Source organism: Pieris rapae, chromosome 19 (genome assembly GCF_905147795.1).
Source record: "Pieris rapae chromosome 19, ilPieRapa1.1, whole genome shotgun sequence".
Lineage (NCBI taxonomy): Eukaryota > Metazoa > Arthropoda > Insecta > Lepidoptera > Pieridae > Pieris > Pieris rapae.
The window spans coordinates 8,560,931-8,575,049 of NC_059527.1; the positions used below are offsets into that span (position 1 = coordinate 8,560,931).

Genomic DNA, 14,119 nt, shown 5'->3' on the forward strand with positions numbered 1-14,119 from the left:
AATGTCCCGTGATTGCTTTGTATGGGGAAAGGAACTATTTATAGTCACAATCGATTTCACTCACCACTTTTTATTACAAGTTTATTAGCTTTATTCAACAGAATCTAGTTCAGTGTTCAATTTCATTTCAACGTAACACTTAAATACATTTATTGCAATTTTATTAAAGATCGACGTTGCAAAATTTTGTTCAAACATTTTGGAAATATTATATTTCCAATATACAACAGAATTTAAATGGAGAAATACAAATCTTGGAAATCGGTTCTGTAGTTTTTAAGTTTGGGAAGGCTACGCGTTGCTATCCTTATCGGCCCCAATACGAATAAAATAAAACAGTTTTAAAAAATCTGGTATACTTGTATTTTAGAAACGTTGATCATCTACTGAAGAAGAAGCTGCATCACAATTGTCAAGGTGATAAAGAAAATCTTTTAATGATATACTATATTTATTCCATTTAGCTTGAAAATAAACTATTGCATTGCATACAAGTAGTAATATCGATACTGAAACATTATTATACATACATATAAATATATATTTATTGCCTGTTTCACAATGTATGGATAAAGTGCCAAATAGCTATGCAACACAAATTATTCGAAAGATAAAAGTTCAAAATAAGATATTTCGAATTTCATGACGTATAGCGCTATCTGACAGTTGTGAAACGCAAAAATACTGTTTATCCTACAAATAAGCTTATTTGGAACTTATCCGGACATTGTGAAACAGGCCCTTAGAGTAAAATATAAAGCTATATATAATCTTTGATAATATAAAAAAAATAATATATATATTGTGTGCTTTGTTAAATCAAAAGCATCAAGGCATACACGAAACATTAAAGTGTTAATGTCAATAAAATTGAAATTACTGTTACAAAACTTTAATAGAGAAATAAATCCATTAAATTTCTTACAATATACTGTTTTACAAAAATATCCCGACTTCTTTGTGAGTTATCTCAATTTATAGCGCTGAAATCGCAATCTTGGGTTGACGTCATGATCTAAGTAGAGATCGGAATCTTTTAGGAAACAGCAAATTCCTGTGCTGGCTTCAGATATAAGGCATTTTGGTGATTTTTTGTTGTTTGAGTAACTTTATACCGGAAATAAAACCTTTTGAAATACATATTAACAAATCTATAGAGAATCAAACGCAAACTTGACATTTGACATTTGCCCCGTCAAGTGTCAACCACAATAAGATATAGACAATATTAATTGTAACAAATTTATACAAAACAAATAAAGGTTTATGTTTATTAAATTATGTTGATGGTAGTTATTGCATTATTTTTATAATAAAGTAGGTTTTTAATGTGTAAAAAATAAGTTTTAACGGACTACATTGGTTTGGATCTCATTCTCATTCCCGCCATCTTCGTAACCCTTGACCAAGTTCTCTAAAATGAACCTGATAGTCAGTTTATAGATATTTTCAATGTTGGGCGTGTATCTGTCTCCAAGTGTCGTCTTCGCTGCTTCGAGGAAAGGCTGCTCGATTTTCTGCAAAATATTTATCGTTTGATTTACCACAGACTTCAAGGGTCAGTTCCGGTATATGATATTGTTGGAATTAGGTAAAATTTTTGATCTGTGAAATCCTGTTAAAATTTATTATCTACACGGCTTGTACTTTAGGAATAAGATAGACAAAAACATGAACTTATGCATTTATGGATCAATTAAATGTAATAATAAAAAATATTTATTTATAAAGCTGCAGTGCAGAAAAAAGTTAGCAATATAGCCTACATTCCTGCAACTTTTCAAGTCAAAGGGAAAGCGAGCATCGTTACAGTTAATTAAAATAGTTCTACGCGGTCCTTTATATCCAATACTTCAAAAATAAATTATAGTAACAGTTTATGATGAATTTTGTATTACATTGTGTTTAATTACGATGTATGTAAAAATCTCGACAACTGTACACAAATTTCTATTACAATAATAAGCGCTGAGTGGATAGAAATTTAGTATGGAATCAATAAGAGGTTAGACAGCTAATAACAAATACTTTGCCTTCAAATAGTACAAATATGCAGCTACTAAGAAATTATATAATTGGGGGCATAACTAATAAATATAAATATAAAAATATTCTGAAATTCAACATGCGTCAAACATTAGAAAAGCGAAACAAAAACAAAAGGCTTTTTATTATCATAGACATAAATACAAATAAAATAATTATTTTATTTTACCTTATTACTCCTATGATTTTTACGTAACCGAGAAATGTGACGCGTAACCGAAAAATGTGACGTAAGTTTTCCAATTTCTATTTTTTAAAAATCCTCACCAAAAAGTTCTCAGCCTTGAACCCTGGAACCTGTCGATGTGTACCACCCACATGGCGCACATAAGCGAAGAACGAGTCCATATCAGCCAGACCTTTGATTCCTTCATCCAAGGTATGCATCACCTGGGTAGCATGTTCAGCTAGCTCCGCTGAACTCACGATGGCTTCCTTAGTTCGAAGCTCACGGAATTTCTCAAAGAGATGAAGCAGCTCTTCGTTTTCTTCAAATAACCTGAAATAAAGTATATAAAATATGATTGAACTGAAGAAGAATATTAACTGGCAACTTGGTGTATCTCAGTATCTCTCTGACTGTGGCAAGATTTAATATTTTTCTATATGAAAACTGTTATTGAATCTTTTTTTACGACATTTTTACATGCTAGTCTTTCATCATTTCATTGGAATTTAACCTAGAACGTGTTTAATACATTTTTCAGATAAAATTTACTCGATATTAAAAACGAAAATCTTTAGATGTGCAATAATGCGGAATACGTTGAAAATATTGCTATGCGTATTTAAATTGTGCAGTTTTGCTTTTTGTTTTATTTTTTATTTTTTTTATAGTTATATAAGTAAAACCTATTGTGGATACATCTAATGTTTTTATTTTATGTTTTATTTTTAACTTTATTTTTATTGTAAAGATGTATCTGTTTTGTTTCCAAATAAATAAATAAACATGGTACAATTTTCTTTGCTACCCCAGAAACAGTTCGGTTTTCCAGAATGAAAAGTTTAAGGTTGGTCTGTGATTATTTCTCTAAATAAACCTCAAGTCATAAGTTTTTAATTAACCAATAAAAAAGAGGGGTTGATCGTTGAAAGGTGCACATTAAGGTTGTATCTACGTTTGTATGCTGTATCATAAAAAAATAAAAACAAAAATCTTTGCCTAAAAAATAAAAACAGAAATTAAGGGGTGGACTTACTGAATATGCATAATAAAATTCATACGAATTGGACGAGCTGTTTCGGAGGAGTATGTGATCGAGCTTTGTGACACGAGAATTGTATATATTAGAAGAAGATTAGATTAAATACATAACGAAAAACATAGCTTGTTCTAAAACTATCACAAGTTACAAAAAGTGTAGAACCAGATAAACCGTATACAAAACCATTTTTATGTAGAAGTACAATCGAATTTCAACTATTATTTTTAAGGTGCATATTAAAAATTAACTTAATTATTATTTTCACCGATCGATCTCCTTCGTCCTTCCATATGTACACGACACTGGCAAAGTAGAGTCACCTAACACGCTAAGCCTTTATACCTCCTTCAGATATTTTCATTTTCGTCGCCAATTATAGTGTCTAACACTTTTAATTGAAGTTTATTACGATATTGTAATAAAATGGTTCGGCGGCCGTCGATACACAATTTTATACTAAAATAAAAAGACCTGAGTTCATACCTTGTTTTCTTACCTTAACTAGAATGAATAAAAAATTGTTAGTCGTAAGGATATGCAGAAATTATATGAGTTTGGGAAAAAATATGGAGGTTAGACTGATAACCTGCCTAGGCTTACAATAGTCACAAAACGCACAAAACACTTACTAAAAAATTATATTTTATTTTTATTTAGGTCCTCAACCCAACTAACAAATATAATTGCCAAAAAGTTAATAAAAAATTGCGTCCAACACAAGCAAACATATGACAATTGGCCGTGTTCAAATATTTTTGATTACCCTCATCAAAATTTATGAAACTAAAATTATGTATTTCGAACACGGGAAACCCACAACCAGAATCACCCTTTTAGCAAGCTAATACGGCTTTATTTTAATAATTATATGTCGGAGTAACAGAATTACTGTCAGCATACATTATTTAACTACAAAGTTACACAGACTACAAACGTCAAGACAGATAAACACAAAAAAGCAAACCAGTGGAACTACAATATTTTTAGGATTTTTTTCATGATCATTTCTCAAGCTAATAAAGGAAGTAGTTAATCAGCCCTCTGTGCCTGACACTGTCGATTTTTTGGGTCCAAGGCAAGATGGTTTCCTCACGATGTTTTTCTTCACCGTTCAAGCGATGTTAAATGGGCAAATATATATAAATTCCATTAGTACACAGGCGGGGATCGAAGCTATGACCTGGAGGATCAGATTCGCACGCTGAAGCCACACTGCTCAAAATGGTTTAGTTGTTTATTTTGTTATATTAAAAGCAATTAGTACTTTAAATGTTCCAAACATATAGACAATATTATACTACTAAAGAGAGTATATTTTTAAAAGAGATTTTTTTAAAGCTTTACTAGAGGAAGACTTTTTTTCTTTTACTTCATTAAGTAGTATTAACGATTTCTTTGATCTATTAAGTTGTCAAAGTAGTAATCAGACAGAAATATGTACAATTACTCCCAAATGTTGATCACAATTCTAAAAGTTCGGTTTCTATTCAAAATACAATTATAATTCCAATACAAAATCTCGCTCATTGTACTGTACCAGTTGTGCAATCAACAATTCAGTATCAATATAATTGAACAATAATCGAAAACGAATAACAGTCTGAGAGCATTTCTAAAACAGTATAATTTAAATAATGCTTATACGACGACAATTCTGTTACGCGATTATCACACATATAACGATTATCTTCCAAAGTTGAAAATTTCTATGATTTTATAATGAAACACGTTTCCTTTGTAAAGGGCATAAATGACAAGATGAAGGTGATGGTCATTGATCTATCAATCTGTAGCTATGATGTTACAAGTGCGGCAATTATTTGGGAACTTAAAGTTACAAACGAGTGGCTCTGATTAGGAAATTAGGTCGAAATAAAGAAAGTTGTTGGAAGTTAGAATGTCGAAAAAACTTATTTGGAACGTTTAACAACGAAAAGTTGCGTACTGGCCAAGTGTTGCGCCATGACCATGATGAATAAATTATAATATCGTAAAGTCTCTGTTCGCTGTTACAGAGTACTGAAGATGTTTTCATTCGTTGAAATATTTTGTTCTTTACTGTATTTTAACTAACCAATATCTAAATGTGTTCTTATTTCATTTTTATACTATATTGTACTGAAGATGTTTTCATTCGTTGAAATATTTTGTTCTTTACTGTATTTTAACTAACCAATATCTAAATGTGTTCTTATTTCATTTTTATACTATATTGTACTGAGTAGTGTATTTCTAAGCTCAAACTATGCAAACCTACTAGTTTGAACACAAAGCGACATTGTTAACATGATAGTTAAACCGGGTCTTGTGATTTGCAAATCTATCTTGGCCAGCGGCCTAATCTCTTAATGGTCGGCCGAATAAAATGTAAGCTTTTCTACTATCTAGACAGGGAACATTTTAATAAACGATATTTTCCTCTAATATCTTCATGCACCAAGGTTAAATAAACCACTTAGTTTTTTTGGTGTTTGTGTTCTCGTAGTTCATTTGTATAAAAATACCGTGAATTGCGAAGCGCTAATACATCGATGGCCTGTCTACCATATGCCAATATTTTGTAATATTTAAAAATATAAAAAAATGTAAATTTTGTATCGTTTGTGTAAATTATATACATTATTTGGTTTCTCTGCCATCACGTTATCATGAAAGTTTTCTCCATTTGTCATTTCTATTCAATAAAAATACTGGATTGTACGATAAACTAACAACTAAGCAGTCATATCAATCTATGCATAACACAATGATGAATTGTAAAAGCTGTCTGCTCCTCTATGTCTATAATAACAAGTCTCAATCGAGCTATTTCGCCTGACAAGACTGGGATGCACTGAACGTGCGATTAGCTGCAGTTACATTCGCGAACAAAATTGTTCTTTTTTAATTTTTACTATTTCTTTTTGTTTACATCGTTATACAAATAACATCAATTATATATGACAAAACAATTATATTAAAGATATAGGCAAAGAAGGAATACATAATATATACCAAAAGGTTTAAACATTTACAAAAGAAAAATAAATATATAAAAATGATTACTAAATACATCTGAGTAACTAATACTTATCATACACACACTGCTGTGTTTATATGGACGATTAAAAATTATTAACAGAGTCTTCGTATAAGACTTACGTTTTATTCTAAAAAGTTAGACGCTCGTCCATCCTAATCACAAACGAGTAAACACAACACATTATGAAAGCAAGCGAGGTCTTGTAAAAGGACTATAAATAGTTTATATTGAAATTAAAATAGTTTCTTACTCGACAAGTAGATAAAGTAAAACATACGAACGAATTGTTAAATAAAATACATGGGTACAGTCTGTGTTCAAACGCATAATATTGACATATTGTGAAGTAACCAAGAAACTTTATTATTATATAACAACAGAAATATTAAATATTTTTTAACATATATAGAACTTCAATAGCAAGCTTATAATTCTGCAACATCAGTTCATAATTCATACATTATCTGCATGATTTTACATACTTCGGAAGCCCTTTAAAACCCTTAAGATCAAAGGATTTTCTTTGCGACTGTACATTCACAAGCGTAATTGTATTCCCCCTGTAACCGGTGGGAGTGGGGCGCGAACACTTAAAAACCTACCTCAGCTCTTTGTTCGTGCTTTGTTTACGTTTAAATTTGTTTAATTTAAATGAATTTATAATGTATGAACACAAAGAGAGAACATCATTAGACGTAGACTCATCTGTATATTGAGCTGAGTGAACAACATATGAACAGGTTTTCATATTTGAGTATATTTTAGCGGTACAATCTGTTGATTGGACAGGTCGGTAATTTACTCACGAAGTTTTGCCAAACAGTACTAGCGGGTATTGAATGCATCATGCAAATAAAAGTCCTCTGGTGTGACGTGTTTAGATAGCAGAACCTCACGGCTGAGAGGATCATATTTAAGCCTCTACGCCAAGATTGCTCTAATATGTTTTTACATAAGTCTAAAAATTGCATTTTGAATCTATAGAGGCCTTACTACGTATTTTAGTTTAACTTTGAGGTTCCAAAAACAAACACAGATATAGCGCACGATTATAACAACACTCAAATACATGCGCACACACCCATTTCATACATTCACGGAAACATAATGTCTTATGACTTTATGAGACTTAAAAAAATCTGTTTTAAGCATGCACCACGTACTAATTGCTATCTAGTTACCCACAACACAGGGACTTCTAGTGTGGGGACTAGCGATTGATGTAGTGTCAATACCCTTTTGTCATCAATATGTTTTTTATTAATTTAATGACTACATTAAAAAATCTCTTTCTCTTTAGTCGGCAGCTCATGTCTGAGAGTCGGCAGCAACGAAGCATCTAGAGCGGACTACGCTTCCACCGGTTTCCGTCCAGCTCTTCTCTTATGACCCTGATAATGATGATGTATAGCTTTGAAGACGATGAGTCTTTCAATTGATCGGTCCATCTGGTTGGTGAACGGCCACGTGATATTTTGCCTTCTGTGTTACCAATCACGATCAGTTTCTCCAAGTTCTCACATTAAAAAGTAATTAAGTAATAATAGTAATCTTAATTTAAACATATGTTGTGGTTAAACGATTGTTCAATTAGGTAATCAATAAAAAAACTGTTTTTAAACGTAACGTAAAATACATTCGATTCCTAGTTCAATAATAGGAAATATATAACGGCTTGTGAATTTCCGTGCGTAAGTAATTGGTTGATAGATTATCAAATGTTTGGAGGTAATAAATGATTGTTGTTGAGAAATGGTTCTTTTAGTTATAATAGACAACCTTAATTTCGTATTTTAAATACTTCCTTTCATTAAATGGCGGCTGATAAATGCTTCTTTTCTCTTTTTGATTGAATTGAAATGATAGTTATTGTACCTTGACACGGGTCAATTTACCTCTATACTAATTACAGTCTGAAGATGTAAGTCATTAGTTTCAAGTTTCAATTTTATTAAACCTGACTACATCAATATAAACATGCCAGAAAACAATGCAATCTAAGTATTAATTATTACTGTAATAGCAATAGTTAGCGTTTCTAATATAACCTAATAATATTTTTGTCACCACGCATATTAATTCACAACTTTTGTCTATCTAAGCATAGATAGACGTCCGGAGATTTAGTTTTCAATTATACAAGTGGACACGGGAGACGATGTCCTGTACACATATGTTAATAATAAAATTTCAAACATCAAAAAACAAACAAAAAACATCTAATTATAAATATTCTGAACTATTCGTGAATATAATTAAAAACGATTCGGTCGTCTTGTTCGTGGCATTGTATAATATCGACACGATAAGCTAACAGATAATCGAAGCATCAACTCATCAACTTCAAAACTAATTGACACATTTTCAAACATACTTAACCATAACATCACGTTTAGCTGGCAGTTGCGTATTGTTATACAATTTTTGACGTATGAAAGGCTAATAAACCAGGGCCTATAAAAATAATAAAAAGTGGAAAAATAGTAGTAGGGTGAAAACCGTTGGAAAAGGACGAGAATATTATAAAAAAAAGGAAAACTAATTTACGGGCGATCTGAGGTCGGGAAGGGGAAGGGGGTGAGTTTTAAGGGTAAAAACGGTTTATCTCGATTTCCGGCAAAATTTAAAGTTGTAGATAATAAAAAGATCGAAAAATTTTGTACACTTTTTTCACATAACCTCAAAATTGAACAGTATAATCATATATACTTCTCCCGTTTCTTACCTATCTCCCCACCAATTTTCAGCCAAATCGGTTGAGCCGTTCTTGAGTTATGAAAAGTGTAACGAATACGACTTTCTTTTATATTTATATATAGATTTAAATTATGTAACTACTTTTTGTACTAGGTAAGTTAAGCCCCTTTTTAGGGGGATAAAGGCTCCTTTTCCAGGGGCGAGGGGGTCTGAAGGGGTCATTGACTGGTAGTCACTCAGATGCAAATGAATTTTATAAAACAATGAGCATGAGCAATACTAAATTGTTCAATGAATTGTTACTTTGTCACGCAATGTTGTTTTTAATTATATTTTACAAATATTTTTAGGAACATTCCGTATCACTGCAACAATAGCTATAACATTTAACAATAGTGTAATACATTTTTTATACAGGATCAGGCTCACCTCCTATTAAGTAATCCGCCACCCATTGATGCTTACAATGCCAGAAGTCGCAAGTGCGTTGCCAGCCTTTGTGCCAGTTACCTCACGATGTTTTTTTTCATGATACGGGCGTTAAAAGCTACGTAGTCAGGATTCAGGAATGAGAGACGCTCAAACAGTTGTTTGTGTCAAATACTCGTAGGAAAAAGACAAAATTTTAACGCAATCCAAGTATTTTGGGAATATGTAACTAAAAACCTATGTTTAGATATTATTATGTGAGTTTTCAATGTAAATTAAAACCAATGACGAAAATGAGTTTTTGACTTGAAAATTGTTGAACGAAAAGGATAATTTGGCAAACATATGAAGTTTAGAGAGAAGTCTCAATGGTAAGCATTTTATGTGTGTGTTACAACACAAGTTGTAATATTATTAACCGACTTCAAAAAAAGGAGGTAATGCGTTTGATCTGTATGTATGTGAAATATCGGAATTTGTGAATGTTGATATGTTGGCTTCCAAGCACAGGTACATAATATCGTAACTAGTTTGTTCAGATGATTTTAAGTAGTATATAACTTACGAAATAGTACAAGTACTGATTTCGATGCAATATATTAAGATATTGGTGTTCCAAGTCTATTCTTTTTAAGGTGATTTTTCCTGCGCACCACCACTATGTAGAACCGGTGTGGTGCTTCATAAAAAGAGATCATGAGAGAAAGAGAGATCCATTTCTTAAAAGGCCGGCAAAGCACTTGCGAGCCTCCTGGCAATGCGAGTGTCCATGGGCGGCGGTATCAATTAACATCAAGTGGGCTAAAATAATTGCTTATCAAGTCCAATTTTCCTAAACAAATTTTATTATATTAAAAACCAAATAAATTTTATATATTTCCCTAAAAACATTAGAAAATACTGTATAAGGTGCCAAATGTAATAGTGTACATCAATCATACTTACAGCTGTGATCCCGTATGATCGATTGTAGCATTATGTCAATTAATTGAAATTTACATATTATTATTTTTCTTTTAACTACACCTAATATCAACGCATACAAATACATATTTATTTATTTATTTATTAAGACTAGTACAGTTGCCTTTATTTTCATTTAATTATGTTCAATTTTTATATTGAAATTTATACGTGTTTTATATGTTTAATTTAGACCCCATAAGTAAGATAGTCATCTTTTCCTTTCTCGCAAATGTGTTACTAATTACTTCCCATGCGAATCCGAATTGCTTTTTCACCCGTAGAATCTCGTTAAAACTAACTTTAGATGTATGTAAATAATGGACGAGTTCTGAACTACCGCTAGTGTACAGAGTGATTTGGAAGTTTCAGTCAAATAAAACTTGCTTTCGAACAAGTTTCAAAGCGTTACTAACGTATATTTTACGAACGAATTGATGCGTACTTCTTATTTGTACCTAACTTTGCATTTAGAATTAAATATATCTCACTCTTTTCTTTGATATTCCGAGCAATTTATGCGCTTTTCAAATAAAAATGAGTCCTTACCAATAGAATGATAACTCTTTTATAGACACTTTGTGGCATTTTTTTAAAGATTTTTTGGAATAATGCAACAAGAGCGGCGATTAGGGCCCAAAGGAGGTCTTACCTGGCGAAGCTTGACCGCAGACCGCGAGTCTGCACCTTCAGATATGACACCGGGACGAAGTCAATCGTCGCTGCTCGGTCCGAACCATAGCAAATCAAGACATCTACTATTCAAGCCCTCTGTCTCCTCGCGCAATATCTCCCCTCAAGGGCTAAATGCCCGCCCCCGTATTACCCTGTATTAGTAGGGTGCGAACCAGCACACTATCCGAAGGGGGCATGCGCCCCGAACGGGTCGAAACACCCCCCTCGCGAGGGAGGATGCAAAAATGACATCAAAGTTCGCTGAGGTGGATTTTTTATACGCCACCATGCGCAAGAGATGTGCATTCTTGGTCGCAGGGTTCGAGCTAGTGTTAACAGCTTCTTCCGCATGATCGCGGACCGAGTCGATTGCCCATACCTCAATCACTGTTCCGCCATTTCATGCGGAATGAGTCGGGTATGCATGTATTAAAACCTACTAACACTTAGATTTAAGTTATTAAGTTGTAATTATTAACATAGTTATGGAAGCTTGTTTTCCGAAATATAAACAATTAAATAAAAATATATTTGATTTGTAAATGATTTTTTAATGCTTGTAGGTAATCGTAGGTATATTAAACTTGTTGCTATTAGTATCTTGATTTCTGTATTTAAAAAATAATTATAATTAATCACTATTTAAAAGAAAATTCAAACAAATTTAAAAAGTTTGGTTCCTATGGAAATGTACATTTAACGCAGCATTTCCTCATTGCATTGGATATTTATTCGTTAAGCGAGTAAAACAACAGCTCTGGGTTTAAATATTTGATTAACGCCTAATCCAAGAGGAATAAAATAGATATAATCTTTATATATACTCCTAGTTTATAATAGTTTATTGTGGTATTTATGTTAATTAATAATCCTTCAATTATTAATGTATGGTGTTTGTTTGTAAATGTTGTAAAATTACTTTTTACTTACGTTATAGTATTAAATTTGAATTACACGTATAACACTTTTCGAACTCCGCCTATTGTATTTCTATGTAAATAATATAAAAATGTATATGCGTAATAAAAAAATATTTGTAAAACAGATTCATTTGCGGCCTTTCCCATTCACATATGTTCAATATTACTTACTTGACAAATAAAATAATTCCAGTCTTCTCAATCTGTCTAAAAATCCCTTTCCATGATGCGAGCATACAATACTGCTGTTTTGTGGTCAGTGGTGATCTCGGATCTGATGGTGGTGGTGGACGATGGAAAGGATCTGAATGGAACTCTGAAGATGCCAATTGAGAAAGTTTACAACCCATTTTCAAACGCCGCTGGTTTCAAACAAATTAATTAGTGTCGTTTTCGCTATCGAACAAGGTAAAACACTTGATCCAATTATTTTCACTCTATTGACAAATGATACAAATGTCGTTAAGTAATGAAAACATCGTCACTCTTAGAGTATTATGCGCGGTATTTTATTCGCAAAATCTGTTTTGAAATATAACTAGTAATCCTACAAGATATAACGAGGATTGTTCAAATTTTCCAAAAACTAACGAAGAATTGTTTTAACACAATTTACCGTTGGTATAGTTGGTTTAATTGCGACAAGAACCGTTATTAATTTGATTTACGTGACTAGTGACGCGACCTGTGTATTTTTTATAACTGATTTTTAGTTCTAGAGCTAAGACATTAGCTAGTGATGGTACAATACTAACGATACTATGTCAACTACATATTATGTAATTAAAAAATCAAACTTATATTTAATGTATTTTTTTAGTTTCGGGTTTGGCTTTTTTAATATTTGCCTTTTATATTTTATGAATTCAAAAATATTAAAAAAATACAACTATTATTATTTAAAATACTACTGCATACTATATTTTTCGCTTACGTTCATGCACACTTAAATATATCTTATATAAAAAAAATAGTAAATGAAGTCTGATCCAAATATAACTAAATCTTTACGCAAAAAAAACATTTTTAATACTAAATGAATTTGGTATAACAAATCTTATATTGATAGGTCATAATATCGATATAATCACGGCACTATAATATTTCTCGGGCCACAATTTTTATGACGCATCGCAATTGTATGATAATGTAACTGTCCTTTTTTGAAATTATGGGTGCAATACGTCATAGTGGGCATTCTCTCTCCTAATTAGTCATGAGCCTTATGCCTTGGTGATACGGGTGATCTTACAAACCTAATTCAAAGATTAATTCATATCATACCGGCACTTCAATTGTTTTTTAAAGGCTGCGAAAGTATGAAGAAACGGAATTAAAAATAATTTAGATCTCATTTTAACTTGTATACAGTGTTGTTATACAGTATACAAGAGGAAGGTTTCAATAAACGGTAAATAATTGTTTAAAATATTTTAAAAATATGGTTTGATATAACTAATAGTATTAGTTATATCAAACCATATAGGTATTTATATCCTTTCCACTGATAAAAATACGTAAATAATTTTCCAAGTTATGCGTTGATTGACTCTCATCAATAAAGAGAACTGTTCGCATTTATAATTAATTCCAAACGCACAAATCAATCTTCTTGCGAACTTTCTGAGGTACAGAAAATTGTCTTCACTACATATTATATAACAAAGTCGCTTTCTCCGTCCCTATGTCCCTTTGTATGCTTAAATCTTTGAAACTACGCAACGGATTTTTTAATAGATAGAGTGATTCAAGAGAAAGGTTTATATGTATAATAACATCCATTAAATAGTGTAGAAGTACTGTTATTTTTGAGGTTTCTAATGTGATGTCGTAAATAATGACATTTTTTCCGCTTACATTGCACACACAGGCTGAACCCTACGAGTTTTATCAAAATAATGTACTAAGTATTGTACACATTAAAAAGGTCTACAGAAAAGTCCCCGATGGTATATGTCTATCTCTTATGGATAAACCACAATAACTCCTTTTTGTCATTTACTTTTAATCAAACAAAAAATAAATAAAAAATTGACCTTACATAGAGGGATGTTGAAAGCCAAATTAATCTAGGACCTCTAGCAACATCAAAACCGCTAAACATTGAACGTTGTCCCAGTTGTTTCGAATTACTCGCAATACTGCATGTCTTTTACCTG

The 14,119-nt window shown here is 31.8% G+C and overlaps 1 protein-coding gene across 1 annotated transcript; it reads right to left on the bottom strand.

Moving 5' to 3' along the window:
• Positions 1–751: 751 nt before the first annotated feature.
• LOC110991912 (neuroglobin-like) lies at positions 752–12,648 on the bottom strand. Its single transcript, XM_022257499.2, has 3 exons — positions 12,132–12,648; positions 2,314–2,545; positions 752–1,517 (listed from the first exon to the last, which is right to left on the bottom strand). The coding sequence occupies exons 1-3, from the start codon at positions 12,308–12,310 to the stop codon at positions 1,347–1,349; spliced, it is 582 nt and encodes a 193-aa protein (XP_022113191.1). The 5' UTR covers positions 12,311–12,648; the 3' UTR covers positions 752–1,346.
• Between the last annotated feature and the right edge of the window lie 1,471 nt (positions 12,649–14,119).